The sequence below is a fragment of the Rhinoraja longicauda genome, chromosome 27 (assembly GCF_053455715.1).
Source record: "Rhinoraja longicauda isolate Sanriku21f chromosome 27, sRhiLon1.1, whole genome shotgun sequence".
Classification (NCBI taxonomy): domain Eukaryota; kingdom Metazoa; phylum Chordata; class Chondrichthyes; order Rajiformes; family Arhynchobatidae; genus Rhinoraja; species Rhinoraja longicauda.
The window spans coordinates 32,124,534-32,148,682 of record NC_135979.1 but is presented as its reverse complement, the minus strand read 5'-3'; the positions used below and the strand labels follow the sequence as shown (position 1 = coordinate 32,148,682).

Here is a 24,149-nt window from a genome sequence, read left to right as displayed (position 1 = left end):
TTGGAAACAATAATTATTACTTTAAGAATGTCACATAATTTGGGATTACGTCATTTATATTTTGTTAAAAATGTTAATCCCCATCCAAAACATTTGGCATATTGTTAAAGCCTATTCCACAGTGGGAGCATTCCTCTGTTTTATTTTGCCTAAATATACAAAACTGTTTATATTTCTGGATTTATGTTATTACAAAACTATGAATTATTGTGCAACAGAAAGCTCTTGTACTGCATATTCCTGAGGTGTAAATAAAAGCTGTTTAGTACATTGATGTATGCTTAACTCCACATCAGCTCAGTAGACGCTGAATGTCAGATGAGTCTGGTAATACAGACAGAGTCTAGGCAATTCTCTGAATATGTTCTCTATTTTATTATGTTTATCCATATCTTTCCTCTTTTTCAATATTTAATTATTTGGTTTTTGAATGACGTTGTTGAGGATTCTGTTTCCAGCTTTCCCCACAGTTTCTCTGTGCCTTCACTAACTGAGTTTAGTTTAGTTTAGAGATACAGCGGGGAAACAAACCCTTCGGCCCACCGGGTCTGCATCGACCAGTGATCCCCGCTCACTAACAATATCCTACCCACACCAGGGACAACGTACAATTATACCAAGCCACAAACCTACAAACCTGCACGTCTTTGGAGTGTGGGAGGAAACCAAAGATCTCGGTGAAAACCCACGCGGTCGCGGGGAGAACGTACAAACTCCGTACCGACAAGCACCTGTAGTCAGGATGGAACCCAGGTCTCCAGCACTGCAAACGCTGTAAAGCAACAACTTTACCATTGCGGCACCGTGCTTCCCGTAAAAGTTGCATTGTCTCATTACCAGCGGTTGCATTGTCTCATTGTCTCAATGCATATCGCTTATCTACATTTGCCAAATTTATTTTAGAAGACGTCCTTGTGAGTTTCATCATTCTGTCACAAATTCTCTTTAATTTCTCCATTTTCATGTAAAATACCAGGATTGCCCACATACTCATTTAAAGCTTAAAATGACTGCTGTCAACCTTGTGAGTCTAGTATTGGCTTGGACATCTTTTCTGAAGCAACTAAAACTAACTTTGTTCTAAATGCAGCCTAAATAATGATGTGTGCAAGTTTAATGTTGCATCTTTGGTCTAGATGTTGATGTCTCCTTTTGTGAAACCTTGGACTGGAGATTTCCTTTTCTACAGATATCTAAATCCGTCCCGTTTAAACAAAATCAAAACAGTAGCTCTGTTGTTCTAAGATTTAACAATGTATATTTTCTCCGAAATATATAATTTCATATTTATCAAGGTTATATTTTATTTCCCATTCATCTCTCTAAAGTTCAGAGGCATGAGCAGCATTTGATGACTTGGGGCCTGTAATCGCTAAAGTTCAGAAGGATGAGGAGGGATCTCATTGAAACCTACTGGATAATGAAAGGCCTAAATGGAATGAATGTGGAGAGGATGTTTCCACTTGTAGAAGAGTCTAGAACCAGAGGAACAGCCTCAGAATAAAATGATAAAGAGATGGTGGTAGATTTCCGCAGGCGCAGCCAGGTCCCCCCGACACCGGTGAACATCCAGGGAATGGACATCGAGAGGGTGGATTCTTATAAGAACCTGGGTGAAAACCTCAACAATAAACTGGACTGGACTGAAAACACCGATGCGCTATACAGAAAGGGCCAGAGCAGACTTTATCCGCTAAGGAGACTCAGGTCTTTTGGAGTGCAGGGGGCACTCCTAAGGACCTTCTACAACACGGTGGTTGCATCGGCCATTTTCTATGGAGTGGTCTGCTGGAGCAGCAGCATCTCAGCGGCAGAAGGGAAGAGACTCAACAAGCTGGTCAGGAAGGCCAGCTCTGTCCTGGGTTGCCCCCTCGACTCAGTGCAGGTGGTGGGAGAGAGGAGGATGATGGCAAAGCTAACATCGCTGCTGGACAACGTCTCCCACCCCATGCAGGACACTGTCACTGCACTGAGTAGCTCCTTCAGTGACAGACTCCTTCACCCCAAGCGCGTGAATTCCATTTGGAATATTTTGGAGGACCAAGAACCAAGAAGAGATATAGGAGGTCCTTCCTTCCAGCTGCTGCGAGACTGCACAACCAGCACTGCTGAGGACACCAGAGACCCTGGTTCAAACTGTATATTGCCCCTGGTATGTAGATGAGCCATAGAATGTAGTGGAGTTGATGATAATGTAAGGAGAATATTGCAGGATTAGTGTAACGGGTGGTGATGGCTGGCCAACTCTGGGCTAAGCACTTGCTTTCACACTGTATCTTTCCCTGACTCTCTGATAATATCCTTACCCATCAACACCTACAGGCTGACCATTAAAAAAAATGCTTCAAAACAGTTGGTAAGTGATGTGACTACATCACACTTCTTCATCTATGCTAAAGACAATTGAGTTAGAAATAGATTTATCCATAAGAACTACTCCGTTCTACATACAATCTCCTAAAGATTAGAGATGTCATTTTAAACAGGGCCAATGACGTGTGCTTTACGCTATCAGCAAGATTTTTAACATAGTATTCGCTGATATTATATCATCTGCTATTGTTTTAATATGCACTTGTCCAGCAAAGCATTCTGTTTGTGGAAGAGAGATTTAGGCTGTTGTTACTGGTTGTAACTGATAATCGCTGCTTTCATGCGGATATTATGGCTCTAAAGAGGTATTTGACCATGTGGAGCCAAAATAAATGAAAGGAAGCTTTGGCAAGTCTAGCATCTCGAGTCTGATATTCTGCTGCATGCATAATAAAATTATACAAGCCCATGCACACCAAGTGACCTATTAATAAGGACTTCCCATCACAACAAAACTTTTTATTGGCCTCACAGAAGCAGTTAACTATTTTCTGCAAGGAAATCTGGCAAAAGCAATTATTTTTCTGAGCCCCATAAATTTGTACGGAGGAGTTTTTGACCCTGTAGGGGACAGCAGAAAGAATACACGTTATAGCCTGGTGGAGATAAAAGCAAGATCTCAGTCATTCAGCATTCCCCCTTTAACCTTCTCCTGACTCCCCTGCGCCTCTCACACTAAATACTGACTGAAATTGAAAACAACATTGAGATGGAAATTATAGAATGACAGATCTTATTACACTGAATATTCAATATAACAAGAGCTTTTTTTGGTATGTTGCAACTGCAATGTTATTAGACAGAGGATCAGTTCCAAACACTCAACCAAGAATCCCCATGGCCCCCAATTCACCTCCTGCTCAGCAACATTACAGTCTGGTTTGGGAACAGCTCTGCCCAGGACAGGATGGCCCTGCAGAGAGTAGTGCGTTCAGCAGAACGCACCATGGGAATTACACTAGCCCTCTTGCAGGACCTATACATCAGGAGGTGTAGATCGAGAGCAAGCAAGATTATGAGGGACCACCCCAGCTGCCACCCCAGCTACGGACTGTTCCAGCTGCTACGGTCAGGCAAGCGCCTCCGCTGTCACGCTGTGAAAATGGAGAGGATGAGATGGAGTTTCTTCCCACAGGCCATCAGGACTGTTAACTTTTATAACTCCAGGGACTAAATTTTGTCTTCTCTGTATTCACTTTATTTATATGCTGTAACTGTAATTCTTTTTTTGTGCACAATCCGCTGGCATTGCCACTTTCATTTCACTGCATGTGACAAATAAACTTGACTTGACTTGACTTGACTTGACTTGAAGAACGGGTGAAATATTTACACTTTAGTTCTTCGGGATCTAGGCACTGATGGGGAGACGGCATTGATAGAGCCACTCTACTTACCCTGACACAGTCAGGAATATGGAACTGGACAGTCTGAAGAAGGGTCTCGATCCGAAACGTCACCCATTCCCTTTCTCCAGAGATGCTGCCTGGCCCTCTGAGTTGTTCTAGCATTTTGTGTCTTTCTTCGGCTTAAACCAGCATCAGCATTTCCTACACATCTTGCCGCTTTTATTCCTACACATCTGCATTTTCTTGGTAGACACAAAATGCTGGAGTAACTCAGCGGGACAGGCAACATCTCTGGAGAGAAGGAATGGGTGACATTTCGGGTCAAGACCTTTCTTCAGACAGCCACGTCTGCAGTTCCTTCCTACACAATATGGAATTGGAGCCACGCGTATCAAGGGAGACAAATATTGCAAAGGATACCAGTGAATTGATTGGAATTTATCAGCGATGAAACATTTTAAGACAGTTTTCCAGTGATGGACAATGACGAGCAATTCATTCATATCCCCTTCATAGTTTCTGACAATGACGTAGTCCTTCAGCTGGAACATTAACCATTAGGTTACCACGCACACACAGAGTGAGAAAGCACATTCATTTAGATCAAATACACTTGTCCATAGATTCCAGTGTACCCAAAGGAGAAGGCTGTCAGGAGAGGTAGAGCAGCATTTAGTGGTGATGTGGCTTGTCCCGAGATGGGGGGATATTGGTGATGGCTAGATTGGTGGTGATGCGGTTGATACTGGAGAATGGAAATCGGGGTGATGTTAAGAGTGTTTTATTGTCATATGTTCCGAAACGGACCAATTTCATTCTTACTTGCAGCAGCACAACAGATATGTAAACATAGTACTCTATAAAAAGTTCAATATATATTAAAAAGCAAACAGTAATATTAGTGTCTATTTTAGTGTCACTATTAGTGTCTAATACTAGTGGAAAAACAATGTCCCCAAGTCTATATAGTATGGAGCCCATCTGGAGGTTGTAGTGTTTAATAGTCTGATGGTTGTAGGGAAGTTGCTCCTGAACCTGGACGATACAGGTTTCGAGGCAGCGACTCCTGTAGATCCCTTCGATGGTGGGGAGGTCAGAACCCATTATGGACCAAGGCAGTGTTCACCGCTTTTTGCAATCTACTTCATTCCTGGGAGTTTGAATTGCCAAGCCAGGCCAGGATGCAACCCATCAATATGCTCTCTACTGTACACATGTAGATACTGGCAATGTTGGGAAACTGGAAATGGATATTGGAGATATTGGGAATGGGAAAAGCACTTGATGGATTTGGTGAGGGGTTGTCGATGGGGAGTACGAGACCAGCGCTTAGTGGAAGGGTGGAGGGCATGTCATGGTGATGTGGGAGTCAATTCCGTTTTCCGAGCCCCATAAAAAGATAATGTAGATATGAGGTAAGCAAATTGTCTGTTAAAGTTTATCACCAAGACATTGAAGTACAAAGGAAAACAGTTTTCCTGCAGATGTCCCGAGATTTTGCATGATACCACCCTCTCCTGGGGTTGTGTAATGTACCAGACTTGATTCAGGAGCTTAAGGTGAAGGCACCGCTAGGAGGCAGTGATCATAATATGATGGAATACAATGTGCAGTTTGAGAGGGAGAAGCTGAAATCAGATGTGTCGGTATTACTGTCGAGTAACGGTAACTACAGAGGCCTGAGGGAGAAGTTGATTGGAAAGGGTCCCCAGCAGGAATGACTGTGGAGCAGCAATGACAGGAGTTTCTAGGAGTAATTCAGAAGATGCAGGATCTATTCATCCCAAAGAGGAAGAAACATACTAAGGGACGAATAAGGCTACTGTGTTTGGCAAAGGAAGTCAAAGATAGCATAAAAGCAAAAGCAAAATGAAATATAAAGATAAGCTAGCCAATAACATAGAAGAGGATGCCAAAGTTTTTTGAGATATAAAAAAGTAAAAGATAAGCAAGAGTGGACATTAGACCACTGGAAAATAACACTGGAGAATTAGTAATGGGAAACAAAAAATTGGAGGATGAAATTAATAACTTTTAGCATCTGTCTTAACAATGAAAGACACCGGCAATGTGCCTAAAATTGAAGAGTCAGGCGGCAGAAGTGAGTGCAGTCACTATTACTGAGGAGAAGGTGCTTGGATAAGTCACTTGTACCTGATGGACTGCACCCCAGGGTTCTGAAAGAGGTAGCTGTTGAGATTGTGGAGGCATTAGTAGTGATCTTTCAAGCATCACTAAAGTCAGGAATATAAAGAAAAACATAGGCCAGTTGGTCTCACTTCCATGGTGGGTAAAATGTAAGAGTCCGTTATTAAGGATGAGGTTTCGGGGTACTTTGTACATGGTAAAACAGGCCAAGTCAGCATGGCTTTGTTAAAGGGAGATCTTGCCTGACAAATATGTTGGAATTTTTTCAGGAAGCAACAAGCAGGATAGGTTTTAGAAAGCCTTTGATATGGTGCCAAGCATGAAGCTGATAAACAAGGTAGGAGCCCATGGAATTACAGGTAAGATATTAGCATGGATGTGTGTTAATGATATTTTCTTTGAGCTAGAATTTTCATAAAGTTAATTTAGGATGTATGTTTTGATATTGAGATAATTTATCAAGTGGTAAATTGTAATAGATTTGTTTCATCCAAGGGCAATATTTTATTTCAAACGGGCAAAACCTACTGTTGCTCAGTTGGTCAATAAATAATAAAATCAGACAGGGAGTTAAATCAGAGACAGACGCAGACCCATCAACTTCCCTCTCGAATAGTTCTGACGAGAATTATTTTCTCATTGTCCCCAAACTCTTCCCAATTCCCCATCCAAATGCCATGGAGTTGGTTACGTGACAAGTACTAACACTGAAAAAAATCTTCAATATTTCTCTTTGTTGGTACTAATTCCTCAGCGGTCAAGTGGTTAGATGTAATCAATCACAAAAAGAGTTGTAGATATCGCCCAGTTTATATCACAGACCAGGCTTCCCACCATTGACTCCATCAACAAAATCAAAGTTTTGTCCCACCCCAGTTATCCCATCTTCTCCCTGCTTCTGTCTGGCAGAAGGTACAAAAGCTTGAAAGTGCACTCTACTAGACTCATGAACAGCTTCTTCCCCTCTGTTATCAGTCCTTCCATAAGCTACGGACTCTACCTCTACCCCATTGTGACATTGGACTTTGTCTATGGTACTGATGCACTACGAGGTTGAGAACTATATTCTGGTCTCTGTGTCTTCCCCTTTGCTCGATCTATTTTACTTGCGTTTGACTCAATTATATTCATGTATAGTATATCTGATCTGTTTGGATAGCAAGCAAATCAAAGTTTTTCATTCTACCTTGGTACACATGCCAATAATAAACCTAAATCTAAACCCAAACCTAGATCAGATCAGCTGTGTGAAGAAGCTGCCTTTTATCCCACCCCCCTCACCTGTACCAACCAATTACTGCTAGGCTTTGTCCTCCTCTCGTCTAGCTTTCTCTCACCTCTCCCTCCCTCCAATCAGTCTGAAGAAGGATCCCGACCCAAAACGTCACTATCCATGTTCTCCAGAGATGCTGCCACGTCACTCCAGCACTTTGCGTTGTGTTTTGCAAACCAACATTTTCAACCAACCTTTTTACGACATCCCAGATTAGCTATTGTGCTTTGTACAAGCACTTTGCACAACAATCTGTGTTCCAGGGAGCACGCTGTCAATGTTCATGAATCATGAATACTACTTAAACTGTGCAGTGGGGAATGGGTGAAAATCATTTGAGATACTTTCTTGACTTACCGTTGGAGCAAGGCTTTCTCTGGACTGTGCAACCCCTGCTCTCGCTGACTGAGGGGCATGTCATCTCTTCTGATAAAGGCTTTTGGAGCACTTGTCTGGTCCTTGTTTTAGTGCCTCTTTTGAAACCACATAACTTCTCTCGCTTGGTACATGGACCCCAGGCACTCCACTCACTCAGTTCACAGTGAGCTGTCAAACATTAAGAAGTAAAGGTTACCATACATAAAAAAGCAAAATGTTATTGAAAAAGGACTGGTCTAATATGAGTATCAGAACACCCATTTTCTGAACAAGAGCATATCAGAAAACTTTGCTTCATTCGTGAATTTTTAAAACTCTAAAATTTTAATGAGGATGTTGTCAGGACTCAAGGGCCTAATCGATAGGGAGACGTTGAGCATAAGATCATGAAGGGAATAGGTAAGATTATTGCAAAGAGTAAGGAAATCAAGAACCAGAGGACATAGGTTTAAATCTAAAGTAGACACAAAATGCTGGAGAACCTCAGTGGACAGGCAGCATCTCTGGAGAGAAGGAATGGGTGACGTTTCTGGTCGAGACCCTTCAGACTGATGTCAGGGGAGTAGGCGGGATAGAATGTAGTCGGAGACATTAAGACTAGTGGGAGAACTGGTAAGGGGGAGGGGATAGAGAGGGAGAGCAAGGGCTACTTGAAGTTAGAGAAGTCAATGTTTTGGGGTGTAAACTTCCCAAGGAAAATATGAGATGCTGTTCCTCCAATTAGCGCTGGGCCTCACTCTGACAATGGAGGAGGCCCAGAACAGAAAGGTCAGATTTGGAATGGGAAGGGGAGTTGAAATGCTGAGCAACCGAACGATCAGGTAAGTTAAGACGGACTGAGAAGTTGACACCTGGAACAGCGGATACAGTAGATGAGGTTGGAGGAGGTGCAGGTGAACCTCTGCCTCAACTGGAAAGACTGTTTGTGTCCTTGGATGGAGTCGAGGGGGGAGGTAAAGGGACAGGTGTTGCATCGCCAGCAGTTGCAGGGGAAAGTACTTGGGGAGGGGGTGGTTTGGGTGGGAAGGGACGAGTGGACCAGGGATTTTCAGAGGGAACGGTCTCTGCGGAAAGCAGAAAGGAGTGGAGATGGGAAGATGTGGCCAGTAGTGGGATCACATTGGAGATGGCGAAAATGTTGGAGGATTATAGGTTGTAATTTGGACATAGGTTTAAGATGAGAGGGGAAAGATAAAATAACCTGAGGGGAAACTTTTTCACACAGACAGTGGTGAGTTCGTGCAACAAGCTGCCAAAAGAGGTGGTTGACTGGTACAATAACAGCATTTAAATAATACCTGGATGAATACATGGATAGGAAAGGTTTAGTGGGATATGGACTGAATATGGCCACAAACAGGGATTAGTGTAGATGGGCAGCTTGGTCTGCATAGATGTTAGGCCCTGCTGTATTACTCTAACTATGAAAACAAACTGTGGTGCTCAATGATTTAGTAGTTTAGTTTAATTTAGTTTACAGATATAGTATGGAAACAGGCCCTTCGGCCCACCGTGTCTGCTCTGACCAGTGATCCCCATAGATTAGCAGTATCCAACACACTAGGGAAAATTTACAATCTTTACCAAGGCCAATTAACCTACAAACCTGTATGCCTTTGGAGTGTGGGAGGAAACCGGAGTACCCGGGCAAAATACACGCAAGTCACGGGGAGAACATACAAACTCCAGACAGACAGCACCTGTAGTCTGGATCAAACCCGGGTCTCTGGCTCTGTAAGGCAGCAACTACACGCCACCTAGTCACCACCACTGAATCAAGATGCATTAGCATTTACCATCGCTAGTAAAATTAGAGGGTGTAAAATTTTTCCAATTCCAGATTTGAAATGAGTGGCATGTACACATAGATTCTTTCCAGTTGCATATAAGTCAATGCTAATTAATTGTTTGTAACAAATCTGTGATTCTGCAGTTTATTCAGGAAAGTGATTGCTATGTTCAATCTGAAGAAGGGTCTCGACCCGAGACGTCACCCATTCCTTCTCTCCTGAGATGCTGCCTGACCTGTTGAGTTACTCCAGCATTTTGTGAATAAATACCTTTGATTTGTACCAGCATCTGCAGTTATTTTCTTAAGCTAAGTTCTAGAGGTTCTTCTGTTATACTATGATGCTCATAGAGTCATAGAGTGATGCAGTGTGGAAACAGGCCCTTCGGCCCAGCTTACCCACACCGGCCAACAATGTCCCAGCTACATTAGTTCCACTTTCATGCGCTTGGTCCATATCCCTCCAAACCTGTTCTATCCATGTACCTGTCAAACTGTTTCTTAAACAATGGTATAGTCCCAACCTCAACTACCTCCTCTGGCAACTTGTACCATACACCCACCACCCTTTGTGTGAAAAAGCCACCCCTCAGATTCCTATTAAATCTTTTCCTCTTTACCTTGAACCTATGTCCTCTGGTCCTCGCTTCCCCTTCTCTGGGCAAGAGACTTTGTGCATCTACCCAATCTATTCCTCTCATGATTTTATACAGCTGAATAAGATCAACCCTCATCCTCCTGCACTCCTTGCCTGCTCAACCTCTCCCTGTAGCTCACACCCTCTAGTCCTGGCAACATCCTCGTAAATCTTTTCTGAACCCTTTCAAGCTTGACAATATCTATAACATGGTGCCCAGAACTGAACACAATATTCTAAATGCGGTCTCACCAACATCTTATACAACTGCAACATGACCTCCCAACTTCTATACTCAATACTCTGACTGATGAAGGCCAATGAGCCAAAAGCCTTTTTGATCAACTTATCTACCTGCGACTCGACCTTCAAGGAACCATGCACCTGTACTCCTAGATCCCTCTGCTCTACAACACTATCCAGAGGCCTACCATTCACTGTGTAGGTCCTGCCCTTGTTCGACGTCCCAAAATGCAACACCTCACATTTCTCTGTATTAAATTCCATCAACCATTCCTCAGCCCACCTGGCCAATCGATCCAGATCCTTCTGCGATCTTTCACAACCATCTTCACTATCTGCAAAACCACTAACTTTAGTATCTGTATCTTACCCTGTGTGTTCTCATCCAAATCATTGATGTGGATGACAAACAGTGACAGGCCCAGCACCGAACCCTGAGGCACACCACTAGTCACAGGCCTCCAGTCTGAAACGCAACCTTCCACCATTACCCTCTGCTTCCTTCCATGGAGCCAATGTGCTCTCCGTTCAGCTATCTCTCCTTGGATTCCATGTGATCTAACCTTCCAGACCAGCCTGCCATGCGGAACCTTGTCAAATGCCTTTCTGAAGTCCATTTACACATCTACAGCTCTGCCCTCATCAACCTTTCTGGCCACGTCTTCAAAAAATCAATCAGATTTGTGAGACATGACCTCCCACGTACAAAACCATGCTGAATGTCCCTAATCAGCCCTTGCCCATCCAAATGCCTGTATAACCTATCCTCAATCTTTTGCGCATTATCTTTAAACCAAGTTGAATGCTGGGGTAGTTTTGGACAGCTTCTAACATCCAGTTTGGGACCGGGCATTCCTGAGTCACACCTCACATTGATCAAACAATCATTCAGCCTAATCTCAGTGTTACCATTAGGACATCCCCAATTCTCATTCCATTCCATTTGACAATGTGACTTCTGGGGTGGATTCCAAACCTGGTCCTGCATGCTTGACGTCCAGACCCAATATTCCTGTGGAATCTTTAACAGAAGGTGTAAATGTAAGTAGAATCCACCAGTGCAGCACTTACCAGCATGATTACACTCCATGGTGCCATTGGTGGCTGCAAAGCCCTCTGGACAGCTGTCATAACACTTCCCTCGGTGAAGGTACAGCTTTTCTTTACATTTAGTACAAAAGTTCTTGCTAAAGCAGGCCTCACAGTTTTCAATTTTGCATTCTGCAAAGATAATGACAAGAACATTCTTAGCTGGTAGTTGGAGCTTCCATGTAATAAAAGGGACACTATCCAATACAAACATAACATTAACGATGATTCAATGTTTTTCAGGCATGATCCCACAAACAATCTGAGGTATTTGATAAACAATGCTTTTTTTGTTCATTCATTTGACAGTTTCTTTCAAAATTAACTTTGTAAGCATGGCTTTCCTTGCTTCATGGTAACGGAGTTACCTCAGGTATAGAGACATACACAGCAAAATGCGGAAAGCTTTAAGCCACCATAAATCATATCCAACTCTTCTGCAGGTTATACCATTTTGCATCCTTCTCCAGTATAATCAGCAATGAATCAAATGAACTGATTGTTGACTTTAGAAGAGTAACGTCGAGGATCCATAAATGTCTTCATCAATGGTGGTGGTGAAGAGAGTCAAAAACATCAACTTCCAGAGCAAGCTCTGAAGACCTGTCCTGGCTCCAGCACATTGATGCAGTCATGAAGAAAGCCCATCAACACCTCTACTTCCTTAGAAGACTGCGGAGATTTTGTATGTCAATGAATACTCTCTTGGACGTCCATCGGTGTACAATGGAGAACATATTGATTTGTGGTATCAGGCCTGGTTCAGCAACTCAAAACGCCCATGAACGAAGAAGCTTGCAGAAAGTATTGAACACTGCCCAGACCATCATCATGACCTCCCCACCCATCGAAGGGGTTTATAGGAGTGGCTGCCTCAAAAAGGCAGCCAGCAGCATCAGAGACCCACACCACCCTGGCTCCACACTCATTTCACCCCTGCCATTGGGAAGAAGGTACAGCAGCCTGAAAACTGTAACATCCAGGTTCAGGAACAGCCTCTTCCCTACAACCATTAGGCTATTAAACACTACAACCTCAAATAAGCTTTGAACTACATAGACTTGGGAGCATTGTTTTGTCTTTGCATTATTATTGTTATATATATACACTGATGAGCCAAAACATTATGACCACCTGCCTAAAATGCTGTGGGTCCGCCATGTGCCGCCAAAGCAGCGCCGACCCGCCGAGGCATGGACTCTACAAGATCCCTGAAGGTGTCCTGTGGTATCTGGCACCAAAACATTAGCAGCAGATCGTTCATGTCCTGTATGTTGCGAGGTGGAGCCGCTGTGGATCGGATTTGTCAATCCAGCACATCCCACAGATGCCCAATCCGATTGAGATCTGGAGAATTTGGAGGCCAGGGCAACACCGTGAACACTTCATCATGTTCCTCAAACCATTCCCCAACAATGTGTGCAATGTGGCAGGGCGCATAATCCTGTTGAAAGAAGCCACTGCCATCAGAGAATAGCATTGCCATGAAGGGGTGTACCTGGTCTGCAACGATGTTTAGGAAGGTGACACGTGTCAAATTGACATCCACATGAATGGCCGGACCCAGGGTTTCCCAGCAGAACATTGCCCAGAGCATCACACTCCCTCCAGCGGCTTGTCGTCTTCCCACAATGCATCCTGGTGCCATCACTTCCCCACGTACACGGCCATCCACGTGATCTAAAAGAGAACAGGACTCATCGGAAGACCAGGCGACCTTCTTCCACTGCTACAAGGTCCAGTTCCGATGCTTGCGTGACCAATGTAGGTGGACAGGGGTCATCATGGGCACTCTGACCGGTCTGCGGCTACGCAGCTCCATACGCAGCAGGGTGCGATGCACTGTGTATTATGACACATTCCTCCCATGACCACCATTAACATTTTCTGTGATCTGTGCCACAGTAGACCTTCTGTCGGTTCGGAACAGACGGGATAGCCTTCGTTGCCCTCGCGCATCGATGAGCCTTGGGCGCCCAACGCACTGTCGCCAGTTTGTGGTTTGTCCCTCCTCGGACCACTGTCGGGAGGTACTCACCACTGCTGACCGGGAGCACCCCACAAGCCTTGCCGTTTCAGAGATGCTCTGACCCAGTCATCTGGCCAATACAATTTGGCCCTTGTCAAAGTCGCTCAGGTCTTTACTCCTGCCCATTTCTCCTGCATCCAATACATCAACTTCAAGAACTGATTGTTCACTTGCTGCCTAATATATCCCACCCCTTGACAGGTGCCATTGTAACAAGATATTCAATGTTATTCACTTCACCTGTCAGTGGTCATAGTGTTTTGGCTCATTGGTGTGTGTGTGTGTGTTTGTGTATACTGAATACTTTGACAATAGACAATAGGTTCAAGAGTAGACCATTCGGCCCTTCGAACCATGATTCAATGTGATCATGGCTGATCATTCACATTCAGTACCCCGTTCCTGCCTTCTCCCCATACCCCCTGACTCCGCTATCATTAAGAGCTCTATCTAGCTCTCTCTTGAAAACATCCAGGGAATTGGCCTCCACTGCCTTCTGAGGCAGAGAATTCCACAGATTAACAACTCTGAGTGAAAATGTTTTTCCTCGTCTTGTTTGATCAATGTGAGGTGTGATTCTAAATGGCCTACCCCTTATTCTTAAACTGTGGCACCTGGTTCGGGACTCCCCCAACATTGGGAACATGTTTCCTGCCTCTCCCGTGTCCAATTCCTTAATAATCTTATACTTTTCAATAAGATCCCCTCTCATCCTTCTAAATTCCAGTGTATACAAGCCCAGTTGCTCTAGTCTTTCAAGTCTTTCCAGTCTTTGCTCATGTATCTGTTGTGCTGGAGTATCTCCAGCATGTCAGGTAGCATCTCCAAAGAAGGATGGATGATGGTGCAGGTCAGGTAAGGTCAGGCTGCTGAGATACCCCAGCACTGGAATTTAGAAGGATGAGGGGGGATCTTATTGAAACATATAAGATAATTAGGGGATTGGACACATTAGAGGCAGATAACATGTTCCCAATGTTGGGGGAGTCCAGAACAAGGGGCCACAGTTTGAGAATAAGGGGTAGGCCATTTAGAACGGAGATGAGGAAGAACTTTTTCAGTCAGAGGGTGGTGAAGGTGTGGAATTCTCTGCCTCAGAAGGCAGTGGAGGCCAGTTCGTTGGATGCTTTCAAGAGAGAGCTGGATAGAGCTCTTAAGGATAGCGGAGTGAGGGGGTATGGGGAGAAGGCAGGAACGGGGTACTGATTGATAGTGATCAGCCATGATCGCATTGAATGGCGGTGCTGGCTCGAAGGGCTGAATGGCCTACTCCTGCACCTATTGTCTATTGTCTATTGTCTATTGTCTATCTTGGGTATAAACCAGCATCTGCAGTTCCTAGTTTCTACATCTAAGAATTTCATTTTTCTGTTTTGGCTCATATGACGATAAAACATTCTTGACTCTTGACTGAGAAGTCCTTTGAATATTTATGGATATTTTTTGCCGCAGAGAAAATGAACATTGCATGCTTTGTCACATAAGTTGTTAATTATTATTTAATGGAATAATTACATTGTAACATTTGTACAAGCTCCAAAGGGGTTATTTTATTTATGTAGATTTTTATTTCCTCGGATAAATATTTAAATGCATGATGAATTTTATTTATTATTTTTATTCGGTTTGATTATAATATGTCAGCTTGTAACATATGTTTACATTCCAATTTCTACTTTACACTTTATGAAACATTTAAAACAATTCCCTTCTGGGCCTGGTTTGCTATTACCGATGCTCTAATGTGTTTGATCTGCCTGCTCTGTGACATGCCCATTTCTGGACACCAGGACACATGACAACCAGCGTAGGTTCACGAGATTGATCCCCGGGATGGCGGGACTGTCATATGAGAAAAGATTGAAAGGACTAGGCTTGTATTCACTGGAGTTTAGAAGGATGAGAGGGGATCTTATAGAAACATGTAAAATTATAAAAGGCCTGGACAAGCTAGATGCAGGAAAAATGTTCCCAATGTTGGGCGAGTCCAGAACCAGGGGTCACGGTCTTAGAATAAAGGGGAGGCCATTTAAAACTGAGGTGAGAAGGAACTTTTTCACCCAGAGAGTTGTGAATTTGTGGAATTCTCTGCCACAGAGGGCAGTGGAGGTCAAATCACTGGATGAATTTAAGAGAGAGTTAGATAGAGCTCGAGGGGCTAGTGGAATCAAGGGATATGGGGAGAAGTTGGGCACAGGCTACTGATTGTGGATGATCACCCATGATCACAGTGAATGGCGGTGCTGGCTCGAAGGGCCGAATGACCTCCTCCTGCACCTATTTTCTATGTTTCCAACCAGCACTGAAGAGAAAACCGTGCTGCACAGAGATCACAGTATCATGGCCACCAGGGTTTTTCACTGAAAATCATCACTTTGCCACTGACTGCCAAATCCAGGCCAATGTCAGCATTCCTTGTGCAAATGGGCACAACAATGGAGTTTCAGCCTTACGGCGCTTGCAGCGTCGGAGACCCCTGGTTCCATCCCGACTACGGGTGCTGTCTGTACGGAGTTTGTATGTTCTCCCCGTGACCGCATGGGTTTTCTCTGAGAACTTTGGTTTCCAGCCACACTCCAAAGACGTACAAGTTTGTAGGTAAAATTGGATCGATACAAGTGTAAAATTGTCCTTAATGTGTAGGATAATGTTAATGTGCGGGGATCGCTGGTCAGGCCAGACTCAGCAAGCCGAAAGGCCTGATTCCACGCTGTATCTCTGTGTACGTGTGTACGTGTGTCTGTGTGTGTGTCTCCGTGTGTGTGTGTGTGTGTGTCTGTGTGTGTGTGTGTGTGTGTGTATGTGTGTGTGTACGTGTGTGTGTGTCTGTGTGTGTGTCTGTGTGTGTGTCTCCGTGTGTGTGTGTGTGTGTATCTGTGTACGTGTGTATGTGTCTCTGTGTGTGTGTGTGTCTCTGTGTGTGTCTCCGTGTGTGTGTCTCCGTGTGTTGTGTGTGTGTGTGTGTATCTCTGTGTACGTGTGTACGTGTGTGTATCTCTGTGTACGTGTGTACGTGTGTGTGTGTCTGTGTGTGTCTCCGTGTGTGTGTCTCCGTGTGCTTGTGTGTCTCTGTGTGTCTCCATGTGTGTGTCTCCGTGTGTTGTGTGTGTGTGTGTGTATCTCTGTGTACGTGTGTGTGTGTGTCTGTGTGTGTCTCCATGTGTGTGTGTGTGTGTGTCTCCATGTGTGTGTGTGTTTCTCCATGTGTGTGTGTGTGTCTCCATGTGTGTGTGTGTGTCTCCATGTGTGTGTGTGTGTCTCTGTGTGTGTCTCCGTGTGTGTGTCTCCGTGTGTGTGTGTGTGTATCTCTGTGTACGTGTGTACGTGTGTGTGTGTCTGTGTGTGTGTGTGTGTGTGTGTGTGTGTGTGTGTGTGTGTCTCTGTGTGTGTTTCACAGTCATTGACTCACCCACATGGAAACAGGCTGATCGGCCACAATAATCCATGCTGACCAGGATATCCCATCTAAGATGATGCAATTTGCCCCATTTTCCCCACATCCTCAAATCCTTTCCTATCCATGGAACTTTTGAATGTGGTTATTGTACATGCCTCACCTGATTCCATACCAACCACCCTCTATATGAAAATGTGACCCTTTGGATTCTATTAAATCTTTCCCCTCTCACCTTAAATATATGCCATTTAGTTCTTCAGAAAATCTGAGGGCATTATAGAATCAAGGGTGCAGAGACATGGTGTCATAGAGTGATAAAGTGTGGAAGCTGACCCTTCAGTCCAACTTGCCCACACCGGCCAACAATGTCCCAGCTACACTAGTCTCACTTGCCTGTGCTTGGTCCATAACCCTCCAAACCTGTGCTATCCATGTACCTGTCTAACTGTTTCTTAAACGTTGGGATAGTCCCAGCCTCAACTACCTCCTCGGGCAGCTTGTTCCATACACCCACCACCCTTTGTGTGAAAAAGTCACCCCTCAGATTCCTATAAATCTTTTCCTCTTCACCTTAAACCTATGTCGTCTGGTCCTCACTTCACCTACTCTGGGCAAGAGAATCTGTGCATCTACCCGACCTATTCCTCTCATGATTTTATACACCTCAATAAGATCACCCCTCATCCTCCTGCACTCCAAGGACTAGGTCCAGGCCGACTCAACCTCTCCCTAGCTTAGACCCTCTAGCCCTGGAGGGTCCCTCTAGTCCATTGTAAATCTTCCCTGCATCCTTTCCAGCTTGACATCTTTCCTATAACATGCTGCCCAGAACTGAACACAATACTCTAAATGCAGCCTCACCAATGTCTTAGAAAACTGCAACATGACCTTCCAACCTCTCTACTCAATACTCTGATTGATGAAGGCCAGTGCTAAAGGCCTTTTTGACCAAGTAGTTGAGGTTTGTTTAATGTGAGGGTGGAGGAAGTGATGACGATGAGACCAAATACTCTGCTTAGCTGGCAGGCCATGCGGGTTGAAACCACAGGAGGAAAGCCAGGTTGCCCCAGAACCGTCCAATGAATAGGGCCCTCAGGACAATGTGGTTCAAGTTGCCTGGGGTGCTCCAAGAGGAACATAGGTCATGACTTACTCAGGGTCAGAGATGTACAGTAACTACAGAGTTGCTCTTTATAGACTGTCAGAGTGAGGCCCAATGCAAATTGGAAGAACAGCATCTCATATATCACTTGGGCAGTTTACAACCCTATGGTATGAATGTTGACTGCTCTAACTTCAAGCACCCTTGCTTTCCCTCTCGCTCCATCCCTCCCCCATTCCAGTTCTCCCATTAAAAGCTACTGATTGTGTGCCTCGTTGTCACCTTCTCCCATGGCCATCAATGAATCATTCATTTTCCATGTTCTCATCCCCTTTGATCTTTCATTTTCGCACCTTACTCTTCCACATCTCCATGTCTCCCTCTCCCCTGACTCAACGGGTCTCAACCCAAGATGTCACCCATTCCTTCTATCCAGAGATGCTCCCGCTGAGTTACTCCAACATTTTGTGTCTATCTTCAGTACTCTTTATAGAGTTGACACGGACATGATGGGCCAAGTGGCCTCCTTTTGTGCCATAACTATGTTCTGATTCTGTAATGTGTGGCCTGAAACAGAAGTAACAATGGGGTTGCAAAAATAACTCACGACAGGAAATGCCTATTGGATCTTTCCAATGACCTGAAACAACTTGGAAATGTTTGTGAATATTGATTTTCAGTTAGATAATGCTGAAAGTAATAGCTTTAAGCAATTAAATGTCCAGACAAAGTATTTAAAAGATTGTTGGGTCCACTCAATTTGTAGAAAGGGGGGGGGGGGGGGGTGAGGAATACAGCTGGTCAGAACTGAAAAATTTAGATTGCAAAATATTAGATTGCAATCTCTAATGTCTGAAATTATCGAGGGAAAATTCACATGTTTATCTTATTAGAATTTTGACTGGAAGTTTTCAGGGGATTCAACAATTTAGATAATAGAGAATAAATTGCAATATGATCTATCAATGATGACATTTTTCATCCTTCATGGTTTTGGTTTTTACATTGAATCCTAGACCTGCTGGTGTACCTCTCATGTCTCCAGTCAAATGGTTCTCGATGGCAAGCATGATAGGGTTGCCAGAACTTGTGAGGACCATTGTGGTGTTGCAAGGACACCTCGTGGTTCTCTTCTCAATCCTCCAGTCAGAGTGAGGCCAAACGCAAAATGGAGGAACAACACCTCATATTTCGCTTGGGCAGCTTACAATCCAGCAGTACAATTGTTGATTTCTCTAACTTCAAGTAACCATGCATCTTCTCTCTCTCCGTCCCTCTCCCACATAAGTCATTGTACTAGTTTCAAAGTCATCTTGTTGAGTCTCTGTCTGTAACGTGTTTTCATCTAGCCCACAGCTAACAATGGCCTGTCTCATAGAAAAATAGAAACATAGAAAGTAGGTGCAGGAGTAGGCCATTCGGCCCTTCGAGCCTGCACCGCCATTCAATATCATCATGGCTGATCATCCAACTCAGTATCCTGTACATGCCTTCTCTCCATACCCCCTGTACCCTTTAGCCACAAGGGCCACATCTAACTCCCTCTTAAATATAGCCAATGAACTGGCCTCAACTACCTTCTGTGGCAGAGAATTCCACAGATTCACCACTCTCTGTGGGAAATAAACTTTCTCATCTCAGTCCTAAAAGACTTCCCCCTTATCCTTAAACTGTGACCCCTTGTTCTGGACTTCCCCAACATCGGGAACAATCTTCCTGCATCTAGCCTGTCCAACCCCTTAAGAATTTTGTAAGTTTCTATAAGATCCCCTTCTCAATCTTCTAAATTCCAGCGAGTACAAGCCGAGTCTATCCAGTCTTTCTTCATATGAAAGTCCTGCCATCCCAGGAATCAATCTGGTGAACCTTCTCTGTACTCCCTCTATGCCATAGAGGGAGTACAGAGTGTCTATGGCAAGAATGTCTTTCCTCAGATTAGGAGACCAAAACTGTACACAATACTCCAGGTGTGGTCTCACCAATGCCCTGTACAACTGCAGCAGAACCTCCCTGCTCCTATACTCAAATCCCCTCGCTATGAATGCCAACATACCATTCGCTTTCTTCACTGCCTGCTGCACCTGCATGCCTACTTTCAATGACTGGTGTACCACGACACCCAGGTCTCGTTGCATCTCCCCTTTTCCTAATCGGCCACCATTCAGATAATAGTCTGCTTTCCTGTTCTTGCCACCAAAGTGGATAACCTCACATTTATCCACATTATACTGCATCTGCCACGCATTTGCCCACTCACCTAACCTATCCAAGTCACATTGCAGCCTCCTAGCATCCTCCTCACAGCTAACACTGCCCCCCAGCTTCGTGTCATCCGCAAACTTGGAGATGTTGCATTCAATTCCCTCGTCCAAATCATTAATATATATTGTAAATAGCTGGGGTCCCAGCACTGAGCCTAGCGGTATCCCACTAGTCACTGCCTGCCATTCTGAAAAGGACCCGTTTATTCCTACTCTTTGCTTCCTGTCTGCCAGCCAGTTCTCTATCCACATCAATACTGAACCCACAATACTGTGTGCTTTAAGTTTGCATACTCATCTCTTATGTGGGACCTTGTCGAAAGCCTTCTGGAAGTCCAGATATAACACATCCACTGGTTCTCCCTTATCCACTCTACTAGTTACATCCTCAAAAAATTCTATAAGATTCGTCAGACATGATTTACCTTTCATAAATCCATGCTGACTTTGTCCAATGATTTCACCACTTTCCAAATGTGCTGCTACCCCATCTTTAATAACTGACTCTAGCATTTCCCCCACTACCAATGTTAGACTAACTGGTCTGTAATTCCCCGTTTTCTCTCTCCCTCCCTTTTCGAAAAGTGGGGTTACATTAGCTACCCTCCAATCCTCAGGAACTACTCCAGAATCTAAAGAGTTTTGAAAAATTATCACTAATGCATCCACTATTTATGCACTCTGGGATGCAGCCTATCTGGCCCTGGAGATTTATCGGCCTTTAATCCATTCAATTTACCTAACACCACTTCCCGACTAACCTGGATTTCACTCAGTTCCTCCATCTCATTTGACCCCCGGTCGGTCCCCTGGTTTCCTTTATCATCGTCACTTTTTTGCATATCTTTCATTCATTTGTTCTATATCTCTTGTTTCCCTTTCCCGACTCTCAGTCTAAAGAAGGGTCTCGACCCGAAACGCCAACTATTCCTTTACTCCAGAGATGCTGCCTGACCCGCTAAATTACTCCAGCTTTTTGTGTCTAACCTCACAGCTGATATTAGGCTGGCTACTCCTGATGCAGGGTACAGGATGGCTTGTGGAAATTGTGTTGTGATGTTGCAAGTGTTATATAGGGAGGTGTTAATACATTTACATGATCATCTTTAAATGGAGATGGTAAACCCAGGTACAGAGAAATGGTGTTAAGGCAATAAGAATTTGTATTTGCTCCCCCTTAGAATCTGCACACTTCCTCAAAATGATATCTCCTGCTTTCACTCTGGTCTTGGCATTTAGACATCATTTCTATTGTTGGATGGCAATAGAACCCTTAAAAATACACTGAGGGCTCTGATGTTCCAGCCTTTACTATCGGCAAATCCTGCAGGGTAGTGGAGTACCAGCTCTATCCTATACACCTCCTTCCCTGCACATTATCAAGAGAGGTACTACACCTCCATTCACGGGTGAGGCTGTTATCATAGTGAGGTATGATATTGGCTCATCAATTTGGTAAGAAAACCCAGGTGGCAATAATAGAATACCTATACTGCCTTCAACCACTGAAGGTCACCTCACCTTCTGTCTCCTTTCTCTGTTCGTTTACTTATTTACTTATTTATCTATTTATTCATTTCCCTATGTTCTCTAAATCTCTGTAAAGCGTCTTTGAGTATATGAAAAGCGCTATATAAATAAAATGCATTATTATTATTATTATTATACTCTAAATTAAAAAATAATGGGCAGATGTAAGGTAATGGAATTATGATTATGGGTGATTTTAATCATCAAACTGAGAAAAAACTGAGAAATCATATGAGGGATAAGTTCACAAACTGTACTTTGGCTACTTTCTTGAAATAATATATTGTTAAACCAATTTTAGACTAAACAACTAATGATTGTATGGCAAAGGGTCCCCTTGGAAAGAAAGATCACAGCATAGTGGAACTTCAAAAGTAGATTGTGGGAGAGAAACCTGAAGCTAGTTTGAAGGTCGAGTCCTAAATTTAAAGAAGGCAGAGTTGGCTAAAAGGATGGAGAAAATAGATGTTTAGTTTAGTTTAGTTTATTGTCACATGTACCAAGGTAACAGAGAAAAGCTTTTGCTGTGTGCTATCCAGTCAACAGAAAGACTATACTTGATTACACTTGAGCCTTCTGCAATATACAAATAGAGGATCAAGGGAATATTTAGTGCAAAAAAGGGTAAAATCAGCAGCATCAAACATTTTGGGAAATATTTCATGAATCTCGACAAAGGTGCTTGCTTGAGATGATGCTGAGAAGGTTCAGGTTGATTCCTACAATCATAATTCAGCCATCTCACTATTATAGATTTGCTGACTTCCATCCAATGAGAATATGCATCAGTGAGAACTGTGGAAACCACCATTTCCTTTCAAACAAAAACTGATGGGAATTCTTTGAAAGCACCCATTCGGGCATCTCCAGTGCTATTGCAGATAGTGTGGGAAGGAACTGCAGATGCTGGTTTAAACTGAACACGGACACCAAAAGCTGGAGTAACTCAGCGGGTCGGACAGCATCTCTGGAGAAAAGGAATAGGTGACATTTCGGGTCGAGACCCTTCTTCGGAACTTTTGACCCGAAATGTCACCTATTCGTTTTCTCCAGAGAGGCTGTCTGACCTGCTGAGTTACTCTAGCTTTTTGTGTCTATCTTCTATTACAGATAGTGTTGCTTTGCATTGTTGCTATGCTGCATACAATAGCAGTACTTATTTCCAGATCTTTATCATAAAGAGACAAAACACAAAATAACTTGGCATAGCTTTCAGTTCAAAAATACATTGTTATGTTTCATTGTCTCCTAATTTTTCATAATCACATCCAAATACAACACAATGATTGCAGCAATGTCATCAGGGGTGTCTGAAATATTCAGAGATTATTTCTGCTCCTGACATCTGGATGTGAAACCTTGGACATTTTAAATTATTTTTTTGCCCATGTTCAACAGTTATAATAATTTATACAGCAGGATCATCATCGGTTGGTCAGGTGGGCCAAGGGATGGCTAATGGGGTTTAATTCAGATAAGTGTGAGGTGTCGCATTTTGGGAAGAAGAACCAGACCAAGAAGTTCACAGTGAATGGCAAGGCTCAGGGGAGCGTTGTAGAGCAGAGGGATCTAGGAGTGCAGGTACATATTCTTTGAAAGTGGTGAAGGGCGGTCAATCCAGAGTATTGAGAAGCTGAGAGGTCACGTTACAGTTGTACAAGACATCAGTGAGGCTACATTGTGTTCAGTTTTGGTCACCCTGTTATAGGAATGATATTGTTAAGCAGGAAAGGGTGTAGGGAAGATTTACGAGGATGTTGCCAGAACCCGAGGGCCTGAGCTATAGGGAGAGATAGAGCAGGCAAGGACTTTATTTCTTGGAACGCAGGAAGATGAGGGGGGGGGATCTTATAGATCATGGGGAATAGATAGGGTAAGTACACAGAACCATTTACACAGAGTAGAGGAATCAAGAACCAGAGGACATAGATTCCAGGTGAGAGGGGAAAGATTTAATAGGAACCTGAGGGGTAAGCTTTTCACACTGAGGGTGGTGGGTGTATGGAACTAGCTGCCGGAGGAGGCATGTCCTATCACAACATTTAAAAGACATTTGGGTAGGTACATGGATAGGAAAGATTCAGAGGATATGGACCAAACATAGGCAGGTGGGATTAATGAAGATGGGCCTGTTTCCATGCTTTATGACTCTATGTGCCGGAACATCGCAGGTAGATAGAATGGTGAACTGAATTCAGTTGGGACAAAAAAAGACTCAAAGTGCTGGAGTAATTCAGCATAAGTTTTGTCCCGTCCCTCTTCTACCTTTTTTCCCCCCTCCCCTGCAATCAATCTGAAGATGGATCCCAAACTGAAACATTACCTATTCATATTCTTCAGCAAGGTACATGAGTACACTAACATCTTGCTTAGGATCACCCTCTGAAGCCAGCAGCTCTCTGGCATGACATGGATGGAGTGCAATACCAGTGAGGTGGTTTTGCTGAGCATTTAGGTCTCAGACTCACTATCAAAATCTGCACCAGTGATAGCATTCATTGCTTAAGACGCTTTAGGTGATTTGATCAGATAAAACATTGCTAAAGTGTTT

General features: G+C 43.7%; 1 protein-coding gene across 3 annotated transcripts in view; it reads right to left on the bottom strand.

Annotated features, from left to right (window-relative positions):
* Positions 1 to 24,149, bottom strand: part of rspo1 (R-spondin 1) — a 197,545-nt gene that overhangs the window by 61,658 nt on the left and 111,738 nt on the right. For all 3 annotated transcript variants that reach the window (XM_078422932.1, XM_078422934.1, XM_078422933.1), the window contains exons 4-5: positions 11,262 to 11,411; positions 7,501 to 7,689 (exon numbers count right to left, since the gene is read on the bottom strand). In XM_078422932.1, coding sequence (XP_078279058.1) covers positions 7,501 to 7,689; positions 11,262 to 11,411 — 339 coding nt within the window. The remainder of the gene's footprint in view (positions 1 to 7,500; positions 7,690 to 11,261; positions 11,412 to 24,149) is intronic.